The sequence below is a fragment of the Siniperca chuatsi genome, linkage group LG7 (genome assembly GCF_020085105.1).
Source record: "Siniperca chuatsi isolate FFG_IHB_CAS linkage group LG7, ASM2008510v1, whole genome shotgun sequence".
NCBI lineage: Eukaryota > Metazoa > Chordata > Actinopteri > Centrarchiformes > Sinipercidae > Siniperca > Siniperca chuatsi.
In genome coordinates, this window is record NC_058048.1 from 6199881 (window position 1) to 6216387 (window position 16507).

Sequence of the window (16507 nt, forward strand, 5' to 3'; positions counted from 1 at the left end):
ATTAAGAGCTTTGTAGGTGAGGAGAAGGATTTTAAATTCTATTCTGGATTTACTGGAAGCCAGTCCAGAGAAGCTAATATTGGAGAAATATGTCTCTTTTCCTAGTTCTTGTCAGTACACGTGCCGCAGCATTCCGGATCAACTGGAGAGCCTTAAGGGACTTTTTGCGGCAGCCGGATAATAAGGAATTGCAGTAGTCAAGCCTAGAAGTAACAAATGCATGCACTAATTTTTCGGCATCATTTTGAAACAGGATGTGCCACCTTCAAACTATTAATCAATTATCAAAATAGTTGCTGATTTATATTTTCTGTCAATCAATTAATCATTCCAGCTCTATAGACAATGATGAAGAAATGGTTTTAGTATTACTTTTCTTTCACTTTACATGAACAAGTTTATGCCAACAGTGAATCCAGGGCACTGCTGGAATTCCAGCAGTAGCCATCCAGCGGTCCAGTGTGTCAAACCACTTAGTAGTTTTTCAGTTTGTTCCACTGTGCACACTGTGATCTTTTACTAAGCTTTCTTGATTGTTTTGTTGTTTTTTATCCATTGTCCTGGTCCGTACATACAGATGCAGTACTAACATGGGTAGTTACTGTTGTGTTTATTGTAGTCATCCTTGTTGTGAGATGCAAATACCCAGAACTTGCATTGCAATGATGAAATTTTGTTCCAGGAACTGGTGAAGAAGACTTTGCTCGTTTTCTACCCTTGGCAACACAGGGCTTTGTAATAGTTGGATCTGGGGTCACTGGCTTGTGTTGGTAGAATCTTATTTGCTCTTTTTTGGATCATGATTTACCATGGAAATTGGTCTAATTCAGTGCAGCATCCGTTGCTTTTTGTGTTTCTGTGGACTGTCTTACAAATTCCAATATGCAAGTTGTCAATTGGGTTTTCTGTTAGGTATGTCAGGGGGCTCACACTTGACTACAATATAGTAAAATTGGTTCAATTATGGATTTGAATATTGGCAGGTTTCCCAATTACAAACGATCAAGGATGTGCGTGCAGCAAGGGAGTATAAAACACATTGCCACAATATCATGATAGCTTAATTATGAACATTTTCAATATTCAAAAATAAAGCAACTTGCTGAAAACCAGTCAAAATACTGTTGAAAGGTAAATTTGTATGCAGCACTTGTCCTTGCATTTTCAAAACTTTTTACCACACGCCCCTCTTAGCCTGTCACCTCCGACTAGCTAACATGACTCATTCCAGTGAGAAACGGCTAGCAGCAATGATAATACTGACTTAGACTATACACAAAGTTGATTGCTCATTGGTTTTGGTTTGATTTTCCAGGTAAAAACCTGTTTAGGAAAATCAAGATCTTGGTCTTCTCTAGATTTGTCTGCCAACAGAAGGCACATAATTTGAGTATCTAACATAGACCAAGGATTTCTGTCCATTTCACTGTTTTTGAATCTCTCTCTCTCTCTGCCTTTCTTTCAGGCCCACATGATAATTCAGGCATTGCTTTAAAGAACCTGTTCTGCGCCAGTCCAGACACAGAAGGCCTGGAGGTAAGAGAGCCATGTCCACGAATACACCCAACAACACCACCATCACACACACACATACACACACACACACACACACACACAGTGGCTCACATCCTGTCGTTCACACATTCTGTACACCCACTCAGTCCTATGTTATCTCTCACATACAGTCCTTCACGCTCCACAGTACAGTACCTCCCACACAAACAAACACATATACAGAACACACATACTCAGTCAGCCTCAATATTAAACCTTTTTCACTTTGTCTTCACTCCTGCACCACCCCCCACTAATGGCTTGTTTCATAGAAATAATTTTTTCAAATATTTTTTTCCCCCCAGCATTGCAGTGAAGTTTAGTCACGTCAATGCGGCATTGCAAAGAAGTTGTTTTGGTTTTTTTTGCAAAGTCAAACTGACATTGAGGTTGTTGTTAATGTTGTGTGCTTGTCTCTGGTCGCCCGGAAGAAAAACAACAACATGGAGAGCTCCATGTCTCCTGAGCTCAGGAGGCCGTCCAAACGAGTCCGGATATCCGTCGTGGTAAGAGCCACCGATCGGGGCTACCCAAATGCCTGGAATTCGCCCGGCAACAGGTTCATCAGCCAATCAACTGATTGTCACCCCGCCATTCCATTCCAGGGCTAATGCCCAATGCCGATGGACTATGATCTGGGCCAGGCTCAGCCAAAGCCCGTCTGTGCCATCGTGCCAAAAAGTGTTGAACACCCTTCTCCTTGTACAACCTGTAACCCCGCCTACTGACCTTCCACTGCCTCTAGTTGCTTTTAGGTTATAGAGAACATTTGACAACTGAAATACCACTACTGCTAATTGGCAATGCCAACGATGTATCATGTGTTTTCATAATTGGGTCCTTAAAGCCATTATGTGTAGAATTTAAAAATTTGCTTCTCCTACTGGTAGGATAAAAAAAGACGCTGTAGACCAAATGTAAGGCTTTAACATACCTAAATATTGTTGCTAGAGGACTTATTTTTTACCGTGTGGTGGCTAGTTTATATTTAAGTCCATATTAATGTTGTTGCCAATAAGATGTTTTGTGAAGCCTATTAATATATATATATATATATATAGTAAAGGCAGAATTGAAAAGGAGAGGCAAATTAAATAATGATAAAACCACAAACATATGCTTGACCAACCTTAAATTTATATAAAACAAGAGATAATGCAATATGACGACTAGTTATGGAGACCCAAAGTGTTCAAAATTTTAAGAGTAATTTATAGTATCGCCCCCTGAAAATCTTGTTTTTGTTGACCTCCAATGTTTTAATTTCTCACCTTGATGCAGTCATATAAAAGTGTACTCTAAGACACTGTGACATCACTGTTGGGTGTGGTTACAAAACGCACTCACAGGTGAAATAGTTTTTCTGCCTGGTGTTAAGTTATCCTTTAATAAATCAATAGGACATTATGAAAAAACTATTCATATGGATAAATACAGACAAAATATATGATGTAACCATGAAAGTGTGAAAATATATTCATTATATATTTTTACTAAATGTTATATCATCCTGCTCATTTTCATAATGAAATAAACAAAAAATAATTTATTAAATTTAAAATTACATTTATTTATTATTTCATTCTGCTCATTGGGGATAGTGCTGTTGTGAAATAAAACAGACTTTCGAAAAAAGGACATTTTGAAATAACATAGAAAAGGTTTCAGTTGTAGTCATCTGGACACTGTTTTCAGAATCAAGACGTTTCGGCTCCCATCCGGAAGTCATTCTCAATTGTGAAGAAATGGGACGGGAACTAGAAATTTAAGATACTCTGAGTTACATAAGCCCCGCCCTCAGGAAGGAATCTACCTGAGTATCTGTTAATAGCTAGTTTCACCTGAAACTGACCTAATAGTTCCAAGATGGCCCAGTAATCAGTAATCAGGCAGCCAGATGCAGCCAGAAAACAATAGGCCTGATTACTGATTACTGGGCCATCTTGGAAACGTCTTGATTCTGAAAACAGTGTCCAGATGACTACGACTGAAACCTTTTCTACGATAGAACACTCCTGGACGAATGAGGGACTACACCGTCTTATTTTGTATTAACATTTGCCAGAGTGAAATATAAATGGCAGGATTTGTGGAAATGAGCAGGATGAACTGACATTTTATAATAATGAGCTTTAAAACTGTACTTGATTATTTCACAATTTCATGGTTAGATTATATATTTTGTCTATTTATTTCATATGATTATATATTTCATAATTGTTTAGTTATTTATATATCCTTATTTACACTTTAAATCAAGAATTGATCATCATGACCCTAAAGTCTTGATGTCAATGTCCCTTTTTATAATACAACCCTTGAATATGTTTTAGCTTTTGTAAGCTGTTGTTTATGACAGCCATTTGTACACTCAATATGACTGTGATTTGATTGAGTCTTATTAAATTTAGTTTTTCTCAAACCTGAGGATACCCTGTAGAAAGCAGTTTTCACCTGGTAAAACTATGGTCAAATTACTGTCATTTTAAAATCAAGATGTGGTTGAGTTGCGGTCTACAAGGACTAGGCTGTTCAACCAAGCATGCTGTTTCTGTCCATCATCAGCTGTGTCACCCGAGGTGTCCAATCAGTGACAGCCTCACAGGGCAGGCCTTACCTTGTTCCTGGAGTGACCCAAATTCGCATTTGTTGTAATTGATGAAAGAAACTGTGATATTCCATGTGTTTAATGTGCAAGGGAGGGAGTGTAAGGGAAGGGGCGAGTTCCTCTGTGAATGCAGCGTTAAATATCCGGATCGGAGCATCATATCTCTTCATTAGGAACAGGCAGGTATTTGAATGACAGCCTTCCAGCAACAGCTCAGATGAAATGATGATGCATGAGAAATGCTGGGAGGTATTGGAAAATATCACCACAAACTGGGATGTAGCCTGCTGTCCAATTATCCGCAACCACATACGCTCCAGCAGCAATGCATGGCAATCAATGAAACAAGCGTCTGATTTGTGAATTGGAAAAAAAAAAATAATAATAATTCCATGATACAAGAACATCCAGCGTTGCATGACAATATCAATTCCTGAAAATCAAACACTATTAAGCATTACATAATCATGCATCCAGACAAAATACATTCACACATTTGATCTTTGTCCGTTTATCAGTATCAGTGATTTATTCTTAATCTAGCTTTTCTTACATTAAGTTTACAAATAATCATGAGATTGTTTTTCACTCATCACATTCACTAGGAGCCACCACCCAGCTTAAAGAGTGTTTTTGAGGTGTGCATGTTATCCACATTTCTTGTGAACATTTTACTTCTATTTCAATCCAGTATTAAGACGCAAAGGCAGATAAAGACTTTCAATTTAAAACTTGCTTACTATCTGGATGTTGGTCTTGATCATGTTTTATACTGTTTGTTAAAGTCACAGCTGTTAAGTGTCGCCACACGTTTGTAGTGATTCAGTGCCACTTAACCATCCAGACATTCGAGAGACATGTTTTGGTACTTCCATTTTGTCTAGAATGACATAGGTGTGTTCAAACCGAAGTGAATTTCGCCCTTTGTTTTTGCAGTCCGTGTTTATTCACCCCAAACACCCAATGCATCAACAGTACAGACATCAGCTAGCAAAGACTGTGTGTGTGTGTGTGTGTGTGTGTGTGTGTGTGTGTGTGTGTGTGTGTGTGTGTGTGTGTGTGTGTGCGTGTTGAATTTGGCGGTTTGAGTTTATGTGATGGTTCAAACTCTGATTTGAGATGAGACTGATATCAAAACTTAACAGGAACCTGAGTTGTTTCTGTTATTCTCTCCTTTCCCCTTTTTTCTCTTCTCTGGGATAAGCCCCAAATTTTCACTCAAGGTGATTTTCAGCTCTTGCAGATGGGTTTTTGCCCCAGTTCACACTGCCTACAGCAAACTTGTGTCTGTTTGTGCCCACTCACATCCAGTGTTGGGGAGTAGCGACACTACATGTAGCGAAGCTGCTAGTTCAGCTACATTTCCCGGTAGGTGTCGAGTAGTGTAGCTACTTTCAAAATCATGCTATCAAGCTATTGTATCCACTAAGTAGCAGGGTTCTCTGACAAATAAGCACACCAGACCCCCTGAAAGAGAGAGTTGTGAAACTCTTTGATCTCGCTGCCATGCAGTCATGTGTTTCATGTAGCTCTTAATAGTTCAAAACAAATCTGCGCTGTTAATCTGTTCTTCCACTAGCTGCTTTTACTGCATATCCCTTTTCATTGGCGTTTACACCTCACCCCCACTACCGAGCACTCATGTCCACTCTATTCCCCCACCCATGGTCTTCCACTCCCGTTGTTGGTAGTGCTAGATCCGGGCCTTGCATTTATGCTGCTGATCTTATCACCTGTCATTGATGCACTGCCTAACAAACCATGTGTGTAATGACTGGATTAACCAAGGAACAACCTTGCTAGATACAAGCTATCCATGTTATCTAGTTGAGCTAGCTACCATTCATTGTAATCAGATGTACTAATACGGTCACAGCTATTGCTAACTTTAACAATAAATCTAATAACCCAAGATAAACTTTGTATGCCAACAAATGCCAGTAACTGCAAGTAATTTAAAGTAAATGTAGGCCAACTGACATCTGGTTATGGTGCCTAGCGAAGTGTTGCTTACGTTAGCTAACTGCAATTAGAACCTAACTAGCTATTATCTTACGATAAACATTAACTAAAGCTGGCTAAATAAAATACTACTATTGACTAGATTAATGAGAGATCAGCTAATGAGTTAAATTTAAAAAAAATGCAGTCAATTCATCAACTTACCAACGAGAGTACTTGGGAAACACTGAAGATGAATGGGGTTCAAAGCTGGAACTATTCAGTGTTTGGAACTATTGGGTGCTCATGACACATGTTGCTTCCACCGATTACAACAGAAGTCTATGGATGTGTTGCAGCCCTCTTTTTCTACAGGTCTGAACCACACACCTTTTAATGGAAATGTTTATTTGTCCCCACCATCACTTGAATATAAATATAATGACACACTATTCTTTCTTCTGAATCCCAGTCATTATTGTGTCAGTGTAACTCTATTAGCACTATTAATGATTTTTTTCATGAGTCACTTAAGGAGCTCCATTAGTTTCACTTGTCAGTGACAATTATTGAAGTCCGTACGTATTTAAATCATTCACAAGCACAGAGTGGTACCAGGTCATTCTTCATCTGTCGCTCCAAGGCCCGTGTGTAAACACGTGGTATACAGCTGATGAATTACACTGTGAAGTCCTAATCTTGTTGATAAGTAAGGAAAAACACTGACAAGATTGTGTTCTCAAATCTTGCACTGCTCCCATCAAATTAGTCGAATGGATCTCAAAGGGCTTTCAACCCCAGCACCTTATCCAGCATTATTTTTCTATTATCTGTTGTTTTCTGAAATGACCAGCCTCAGCTATGAATCCCACAAAAAATGGTCCCAAAATCCAGCACTTTGGTTCAATCCATGGTGCCCAATTTCACAGCAGAAGTCAGACTTGCCTTGAGGAACTTTTTAAATTAGTAACAGAGGAGGCGCGCTGGGAGTGTTTTTTCATTTGGTGGCGTAAAACGTGAACCCTCAGGCGTGTATTTCACACCATGACAACACAGTGCCCATGTTGAGTTGTGTGGCAAGCAAAAGACCACAGAGACTGTATGAAACTGGAGGAACTTCAGTTTGAGGTGAATGACGAAACACATTTCTTCAACTGTAGTAATGAAAAAGATTAATCCAAACAAAATGTACTAGTTCCACACATATACAGCAGGAGTACTGATCGTTACATGGTCCATCTGTTTTTGAGGCAATGTCTGTGCAAGTACACAGCACGTTTGCACTCTCAGTTAAAAATCACATCGATTGTCCTGATGGGGTGCCACATTGAAGGTCAGAATTTTAAAAACTTTCAAAAGCCATAACTGTTACACCACATTTTTAATTTTAGAGAATTCAAAAGGGGTAAAGCATCTCATTATTGATTCGCCACAGCATGCTGCATTATTCCTACAACAGGACATGTTTTATTCAGCCGATTAGTTAGTAGGCACAGTACAGCGGGGGTTCAGGGACATCCAAGAGTCCTGTGGGGGGGTTTCTTACACAGAACTGATATTACATGGGGACCTCATGTGATTTGTAACAATTGCAGAGGTTGCCTGACCTCATAATCCTCAAGACACCGTTCTATTATCTGTTAGGTAAAAACCGCACGGCAAATTACCAAACATGTTTCACAGTTCATCTGATAGTATCCATCTGATTCATCATTTTGTCATTTAGTGTCATATTTTCTTTTAAACAGGGATTTCTGGGGGGTTCTGCAACTTTTTCCTTCCTCATATATGTTAGAATAATTTAGGCTGCAGTGGACATTATTAATGAGAGCTATGAGAGCAAATTCAGGAAGGCCATCTACTGTACATACTCAGCACACAGACCCATTCAGTTAGAAAGTAAAATGAAATCTAGTGTAAAATTCTGAAGGATAATGAGATGCAGTCACATGCATGGCATTTTATAAAGGAACATTCTGTCTTAACAGGCTCAATCCAAACTTCTTGGGACAACTGTACTACTTAATACTAATACTTAAATGGATTTGGTTAGTAAATCTGAGGAAAAACAAGAGTAGTAAGTGTGAATATAAAACATAGAAATGGGGTTTTCACCTCAAATGAGGTCTGTGGCTGTGAATAGGATTTCAGGAATTGTGTAATTGAATCATAATTCAATTCACTGAGATACTAAGAGCTAAAAGGCATTTACCTATCTTATTTTGCAGGCATTTTGCCTTTTTGTTTAGAGTGACAGTGGACATGCAGACAGGAAATATGGGGAGAGAGAGAGGGCGGTATGACGAGCACAAAAGGCCAGTTGTGGCTATAGGGTATGTGTCTTAACCACTAGGACAAGGAGGCCCCAGTTACGTAGTTTGAGTTTAAGATGACAAATAGTCAGTCACATGTGTATATGGTATATTCTCATTTTTAGAGGTGCATTAAGGGCAGTACCATCCATTGAGTACAATGGGTCATAGACTCAGAGGAGTTTGTGTTGTACAAATACACAAATATGACACAAATGAGGTTTTTTAAGGCCGATTCTAATATTTTCAGACCACTTTGGGCCATTTTAGGACAAAAGACAGAAATTAAATTAATTAAATTAATTTAATTTTATATCCATCAGAAATATCTTGCACGAGGCCATAATGTAGGGAGATAAAACATTGAATGAAAAAATAATAATATGATGGAACAGTTAAATAAATAAATAAAATGTACAGTTTTGGTCAGTGGCTAGTATCTTGGGTGGGTTGGGTTCTGCTGGGGGATAATTATCTATATATAGTATATGTATAGTATACAGTATATGTGTTGGTAATATAGATAAGTGCATCAAACTTTATTGCAGTCACACACTTGTTCATCACCACTCGTGCTGTACCTTCATCCCCTGATCTACAATCAAACCAAACCAAGCTTTTTAATAAGAAAGAGACAAACTGTGCATGAAATATTTTAGATTAAGCACGTTCAGAACAAATCTGTCTCCTAAAATAGTTGACATGAAAGATGTTGTAATAAGTTTTCTAATCCTAGGTTTCATTTCAGTACTTTCATCCCCTGTGTATACTGGCACTTTTTATCCCTGAGTAAAGCGTTACACAATCAAGATCAGCCTCGGTATAAATCTTTTATTTCCTGGGAAAATATAAAATATCAATCTGTGGCTTTAGTTTGTAACTGTTTGGGCCTCTGTCACATACAACATATAGCCCATGATTTAGGCATTACAAACTAAGCTCAGGGGGCAAATTTGTGAAAGGCTATAAAAAAAATCACCCCATTTTTATGGCTGTATTTGAGTTTATGCCCTATCTATACATTTTTATAGTGTTTAGCATTAATTAGCGGACATAAGTCAAGTTTCTCACGGCCTTCATCTGCTACTGCTGGTTGTAATTTAATCAAGTACAGTGATTTGTTAAGTGCACCCATGAGGAGCATATTGTATGGTCATTGCTGACACAGATGGTACATTATTAGCACAGTGAATATTTGGATGTGTTATGTGGGCCTAGAAGCATGTTAGTCATTATTGCCTTGCAGTGAGCTAATTAGTAATGAACCCCTGCAGCACTTGGTGTGTGTGCATTTAAAGTACACTAAGCCTGTGGGCTTGTTTCCCCTGTCATCAGGAGTTATTAACATTCAACAGTGTATAAGTGCACGTGGCAGAGTGCGATGCTGATTACAGCGTTGCTCTGTGGGCTCGAGCAGGCATATGGACAAAGAAATTTATAAAAAAAAATTTTTCCAAGACTTCGGAGTTACACGCCCGCGGCAGAAGAGACATCAAGTTATTACTTCTCCCCTCCCTTTCCTTCAGCTCCACTCTCACAGTTCTTCTTTCATTCTTTGTTTCTGGATGTGGTTTAATCTTTGCAACTCTGCTTCACTGTCTTCGTCCATCTTTACGACTTTTCCAAAGCCCTCTTCCCCTTTTTGTATCTCTGTCATCTGTCCACCTCCCCCCTCCACACCCCTCCTCTCCGTCCATCTAGGCTGTGAAATATTAATGCAGAGTAAATGACATCAGTAGTCTGTTTCAGAGAAATGATGCCGCCCAGCCTCTCAGTTTCTCCTGGCTGTTTTTCTCATTATTTTCCCCCCACTCTTGCGTCTTTGTAATGCCTCCATGCTTTATTTATGATGGCTTGTGGGCTCCGTTTTTTGGCACCTCGCCTCTCCCTCTTTATTTCTTTTAGTTTTTTTTTCTTTTGTTTCTTTAGATCGTTGGGGAATATGTGTCATTCTTTCTTTCTTGGCATATACACACTTACATGGGAACACACATATGTACACATGATGCAAGAGAGAAAAGACAAGTTGCCTTAACGTGTTGGTAGAGGAATATGTGTCCTCCTTGCTTGTCGTCTTAACAATGGTGTGTGTGTGTGTGTGTGTGTGTGTGTGTGTGTGTGTGTGTGTGTGTGTGTGTGCGCCTAAATTCAGTTCTAAGTAGCTGTTTGTCCGTTCACACTCCACTGCATCAGTATCACCCACTGTGGAGAGTGAGAGAAGGCCCAGGGACAAAAATTAGTGAAGAAACTGTTTGTTTGTTTGTTTGTTTTGTTGAATAGATATGCATATTTTCAGGTGTCCAGCTTTTGACAGCAATCAAAGAAAATGCTGATAAAGATGTTTTATCGACAAAAGAGCAGATCTTGGAGCCTGTTACATTCTTATGTTCTTACAAAATACAGCCACCAGAGTTGTAAAGATGGATGTAAAGGAAATAATGAATGACTTTAGAGGAATGATTTGATCTTTGTAATTTTTCCAAGCTGAAAGAAGCAGAACTGCACAACTGTTTTGATGTGTTTATGCAACATTATTATGAAAAATAACTGCAGAATGTCACAGTTATCAGTGATGCAGGAAGATAATGAGCTAAGTCGCTATGACATCTGGAGCTTCCAATTGCAGAGGCCAGTTACACACATTTCAGTGTTTTTTGGCATCCAGCTGCACAAAATTAAGGGACATTCAATTTTACATGGCTAATGTGCAGTTTAGAAGGAAGTGCAATGTCTTTCGTTCCATTGTTCAGAACACAGCTCAAATATGTTGTAGTGTCATCAGCATAACAGCGGAAGTTGTTGTTTTGGATTTGCACCAGCTGTTCCAAACATAGCCTAGTTGTAGCAAGTGGAGATTTACACATCACTAAATTAAAACTTGCACCACAAAGACTAGCCAGGTGTAAATGTTGTGCAGCTAACTGAACCAACTGATAAAACTAGCATTTTTATTTTCGTAACGTGACCTGTATTATACTGTATATAATACATATATATTATAACTGTATTATAGTGTATTATATATATATATATATATTTTTTTTTTGCCTAGTACTTCTATTCCGGTGTGCACTGACATGATAGTGAGCTGCTGTAGCAAAAGAGTTTCCCCTCGGGGATCAATAAAGTATTTCTGACTCTGATAAAACCAGACTAAGCACAACAAATTTGTAGTCCCCAAAGCACAAGAGATCCTGCGTTAGAAACTCACCTCCAGGCCAACCTAGTGCTCAAGACAGTCGAAGAGGGTAGAATGATTTACTATATTAATGCCATGCTTAGAGTAATGACGGAATTGGCTAGAAGATTAAAGGTCTCAGTCTTGTGATGATCTCTTTCTGTCTGAAACAGTCCTCGTACATAAAATAGAAGAGATTACAGTATGGGACACTTTTTTTCAAAAACTATATAGCAAGAAAAGGGAATTTTGAAATAGGGCATTAATTATTGAAATGATTAGGGTCAAGTGTTAGCACTTTCAGAATAGGTTCAATGAGAGCAAGTTATAAGTTGCAAAACAAAGACACTGACTCCATTAAAAGTGCCCTTCAGGTATCTGATAAGAAGAATATTCAGGGGACAGGATGAAGTTTTCATTTCCTGAATCATTTCAGACAACACAGAAGAGATACACAGGAGAGAGAGTGAACTTATCTAGAGATGATGAGTGTGACATACTGACTATAATTTGTTTTGAGGGTGAATTGATCTGTTGCTTGACATCAGATACTTTCAGGGTGGAGAATTTGTCACAGCATCAATGATAGAACTTACAATATTAAAAAGAAGTCTGGGCTTTTGACGGTTTTCACTTAGATATTCTCATGTTTCTAAGGTGCAGCCAGTGATCTTGGGTGTGTTTCCCAAACCGTAACGGTGACCAATGTCACAGCGCGATGGATCGTTAACATTACCACCCACCATTTCACAACTTTTCCCAAAGCTGTTGTGACTGCATCACAGCACAGCATCATTAATGCTCACACCACTGTAGTTTGAACAAAGTCATTAATGATGTTATTTCACAATTGTGTTAAAGTCTCTGCAATCTAATCAGATACATGGATAAGGCAGTAATAAAATTTGAAAGCAATGAGCAAAGTGAGCATCAGCAGCAAGGAAATCAGCAGTTAACTGCCTGCACATGAGTGATATGTAATTATTGTAGCAATGTCTCCCTATTGCACCATTCACTGGAGTGATACAGGCAGCAGTTAGAGAAACAACAGACATCATTATATTAGGCACAAGCATGAGAGATAAACTTGATAGTATCTTTTGTCATGGCTGTACCAATTGAAACAGTTATTCAGAGGGCAGAGTGTAGGGTCCTAATGATAATGATGCTGATGTCAACTGAGTCCACCCACATCTAGACAGGCTGCATCCAACAGGCACTGCAGAGCATCAGAGCCTCATCAATAATAGTTTCTCACTAATATTTTGCTTGTGTTTGAGATCATCTGTGTTATATTGGTCAGCTGATATTACTGGATTATCACCACTATATCAGCTGACAGAAAAAGCCTTACATATCAGTAAGGCTCTAGTATGAACATGGTCAAAGAAGGTCAAGGCAGGACCCACATTACATGTTGGAGGCTTTACCTTACATAAAAGTTAGTTGAAGTGAGTTGTCCCAGCAGCAGCAGCACAGATAGTTAAAACTAATAATCTCAGATGTTGTTGTAAAAGAATAAATATTACAGTGTCCTAACACAAAAAACCTATCATATTGATTTCAAATTCCGTATTTTCTCATTTACTACTAGTGGTATCTGCAGATGGTTGTGATTTAATTTTCCTAAGGTTTTGAGTTATCTGTCTCAGATTTCTGCCGCCACCCCATTATAATGGAGGTGAATGCAATTTAGTTTGTTCTCATGTTCCCCAGAGGATGAATCCTACTGACTTTGGTGATGACCTGGCTTTTCCTTATCTCAAACTATTTGGATGGATATCCATGAAATTTGGTAACAGTCATTCATGGTCCCCAGTGGATGAATTGTATAAACTTTGATCCCATGACCTATCATCTAGCGTCATCATCAGGTCAAAATGTCTGTTTTTCCAATATTTTGGTTTATGACCTTTTGGTTTAATATCTGCAAAACTGATGACATTCCCATCAGCCTGTTTAGTATTAATTAGCAAATGTTAGCATGCTAACATGCTAAAATAATGCTAGCATTATCATTCTGAGCATGTTAGCATGCTGATGTTAGCATTTAGCACCACTGTGCCTAAATACAGCCTCACAGAGCCACTGGCGTGACTGTTGACTCTTAAGTCTTGTTACCAAAGAAATAGTCACAAAAACAAACTGTCCACAATAAGGCCTCTGGATTATCCTGAGTAACCAGGACATTGGTTTTGGAGAAACACATTGCTTTTAAGGTTTTTCAAAAGCCATTTTTAAATACTTTTGGCAACACAAATGAAATTCTATTCAGCAAAGATGATGGAGCCTGTGCCGAAACGCACAGTTGCACATGGGATTTTTGAAGAATATTGACCAAACCTGGCTACATAAAATCGAAACCTTCTGCATGGCTAGACACCACTAGGGGTAATTGACAAAAGATGTTTTTTTGTGATTTGGATGAGCCAACCCTTTAAACTAGAGGCAGATTTTGGATTTAGATTGGAGGACAAAGATGCTAAGCCTACCCTTTAACAAAAATTGTAAGTGAGCCTTACCACCACCCCTTCTATCTACTGTAGTCTGAATAAAGGAAGGAGTATCCTGAAGGGCAGGCTGCTTTTTTTCCTTATTTTCCACAATTATAAAACTCTCTTCATTCTAAACTATATCTGACTGCATAATCCTACAGTGTGTGTGTGTGTGTGTGTGTGTGTGTGTGTGTGTGTGTGTGTGTGTGTGTGTGTGTGTGTGTGTGTGTGAGTGTGTGATACAGCAGTTTCTGGTGGTAGATTGTGTGTTTTCCCCACTGACCAAGCCTTGGATGGTTGCCACTGATTGGGTGATCGGGTCGCTGGATGGAAATAAAGATGGATCGCTGCAGGAGGAAGGAGGGAGGGAAAAGAAGAGCAACGGACCTTTCTAATCTTTGTCTGGTCACAGAAACAGCGTAGCAAGCAATACAGCTTCATCAGCCTATTGTCAGCACTCTGGAGTCTCTCTGCCTTTCACATGCCTCTGCGCGCGCGCGCACGCACACACACACACACACACACACATGCTCATTCAAATCTCATTTGAATATGTCCACACATTTCCTCTGATTTCACTGTCAGTCACATGCATGAAGTTTACTCTCCCACTTCCCATACACACACACACACACACACACACACACACACACACACACACACACACACACACTCACATTTCCACCTAACTCATGTATCCAGAAGGAAAGATTTGCTCTCTTAATAGAGCAGCTAATCTTTCTGAAAGCACCTATTTTGCATCCACAGTCCAACCTCTCTCTCTTTCTGTGTGTGTGTGTGTTTGTCTCTCAAAAAAACGTTTTTTCTGCAAACACACGCACACCAAAGAGATTTGATCTTCCTGTTTTTCTGTAGTTTACATTTTACCCCTGGAACAACAGTGCTGCAACAGTCTTGGCAACATTCAGAGTGCCCTTGTGACAAGCAGAATGATCAGTGAGACAGCAAAGATAAAGTGCTGTAGATGTGTGTGTGTGTGTGTGTGTGTGTGTGTGTGTGTTTTGTCTCATCACTCCAGGCACGTCTGGCCTCTGCTTGTATAATGCTACAGTAGGGCACCTCTTTCTACCCCACGGCAACAGTTGCTAGGGTTACAGACAGGTCGGCCACCACAGCAATGAGCATAAATGAGCTCTGGGCTCCCATCAGCCCCTGGGTCACACTCACTCTGCCTTTCTCTCTCTCTCTCTCTAACACACACACACTCACACGCGCACGTTTACCTGCATTCAATCCTAAGAAAGTAAACCTTTACTCAAGCATATGACAAAAGACTTTGAAATCGTATTTCACAGCCCATCACACACACACAGAGCTGCGGATATGCCCTGCAGCAACGTTCTCACACTCAGTTGTATATTTCCATCACCCAGCCTGTTACATTATTCTCACTGCTCCACTGCAAAGCACAGGGTTGCTAGTTTGACTCCAGCTTGTCAAACAGTGTATCAGTGCCTGTCAGTTATGAGCCGTGAGCTCTGAGCGCGCTGCAGATCCATCATTATAATGATCATCTGCTCTGACATCTCATACATCACATCCCCCGCACTCATTAAATCTACTGTAGTCGCTCCTTTAGTCACTCATTCCATTTCTGTCCATCTGTCTCAAGACGGCTGCGCTGTATAACACTTATGATGTGATGCATGGGTGATTATGTGTTTTCAGTATGTCATTTTACCTTCTGTGCCCAGATGTAGTGCTGGGGGCGCAGTTGAAAAGTACAAATAAATGTTTATTTAGATAATAACCGACTGGACACCACTGTTTTATCTGTCATTTGTTTACCATTCCATCACTGCTTGTGTATTAGCGTTGTACACATTTGGTTTATTCATTTTACTATGTTTAGTGTGTACACTGAATATTTTTGTTTTGTGTACTGACTGCTCTCCTATTGCTTCTTATCTACAGGACGATGGAGATGTGGAGGATGACATGACTATTAGAGAGGTAAGACAGACAGCCAGTCACACAACAGATATATACACAACCAATTAGAGTACAGCAGCAAGGGATCAAAAGCTATCAGAGACTGTTAGGCTTTGTTCAGACTGCAGGCAAATCAGATCTTTAAGACAGACTGTCCGTATTGTTATTTGCAAGTGATCGGGTCGGTTTGTGTGTCCAGACATCACCAACCTATCTGTATGGGTTACTGTGGTAAGGACGTAGGCATCAGTAATTACGTACGCTATGGAGATCCATCGTCTCGCCCTCCAAACAATCGTGTTGTCAAGACTTGACAGCGTGCAGCATGGATTCTGCTCAGCCGCTCCATGGATGTACTATAAGAGCATCCATGAGCCGCTCTGATGCCCTTACTTCACTCTGGATTTGATGTTATATGTTGTGTGTCGTGTTGCAAGCGACGCAAAATGAAATCCTATTTGAGCGG

General features: G+C 39.5%; 1 protein-coding gene across 5 annotated transcripts in view; it reads left to right on the plus strand.

Moving 5' to 3' along the window:
• Positions 1 to 16507, plus strand: part of clcn2c (chloride channel 2c) — a 195072-nt gene that overhangs the window by 163567 nt on the left and 14998 nt on the right. For 3 of the 5 annotated variants that reach the window (XM_044202134.1, XM_044202133.1, XM_044202136.1), the window contains 3 exons: positions 1466 to 1536; positions 1986 to 2060; positions 16024 to 16062. In XM_044202134.1, coding sequence (XP_044058069.1) covers positions 1466 to 1536; positions 1986 to 2060; positions 16024 to 16062 — 185 coding nt within the window. Of the gene's footprint in view, positions 1 to 1465; positions 1537 to 1985; positions 2061 to 4767; positions 5148 to 16023; positions 16063 to 16507 lie in introns of those variants that run through there. The other 2 variants (XM_044202138.1, XM_044202135.1) reach the window with 2 other exon arrangements.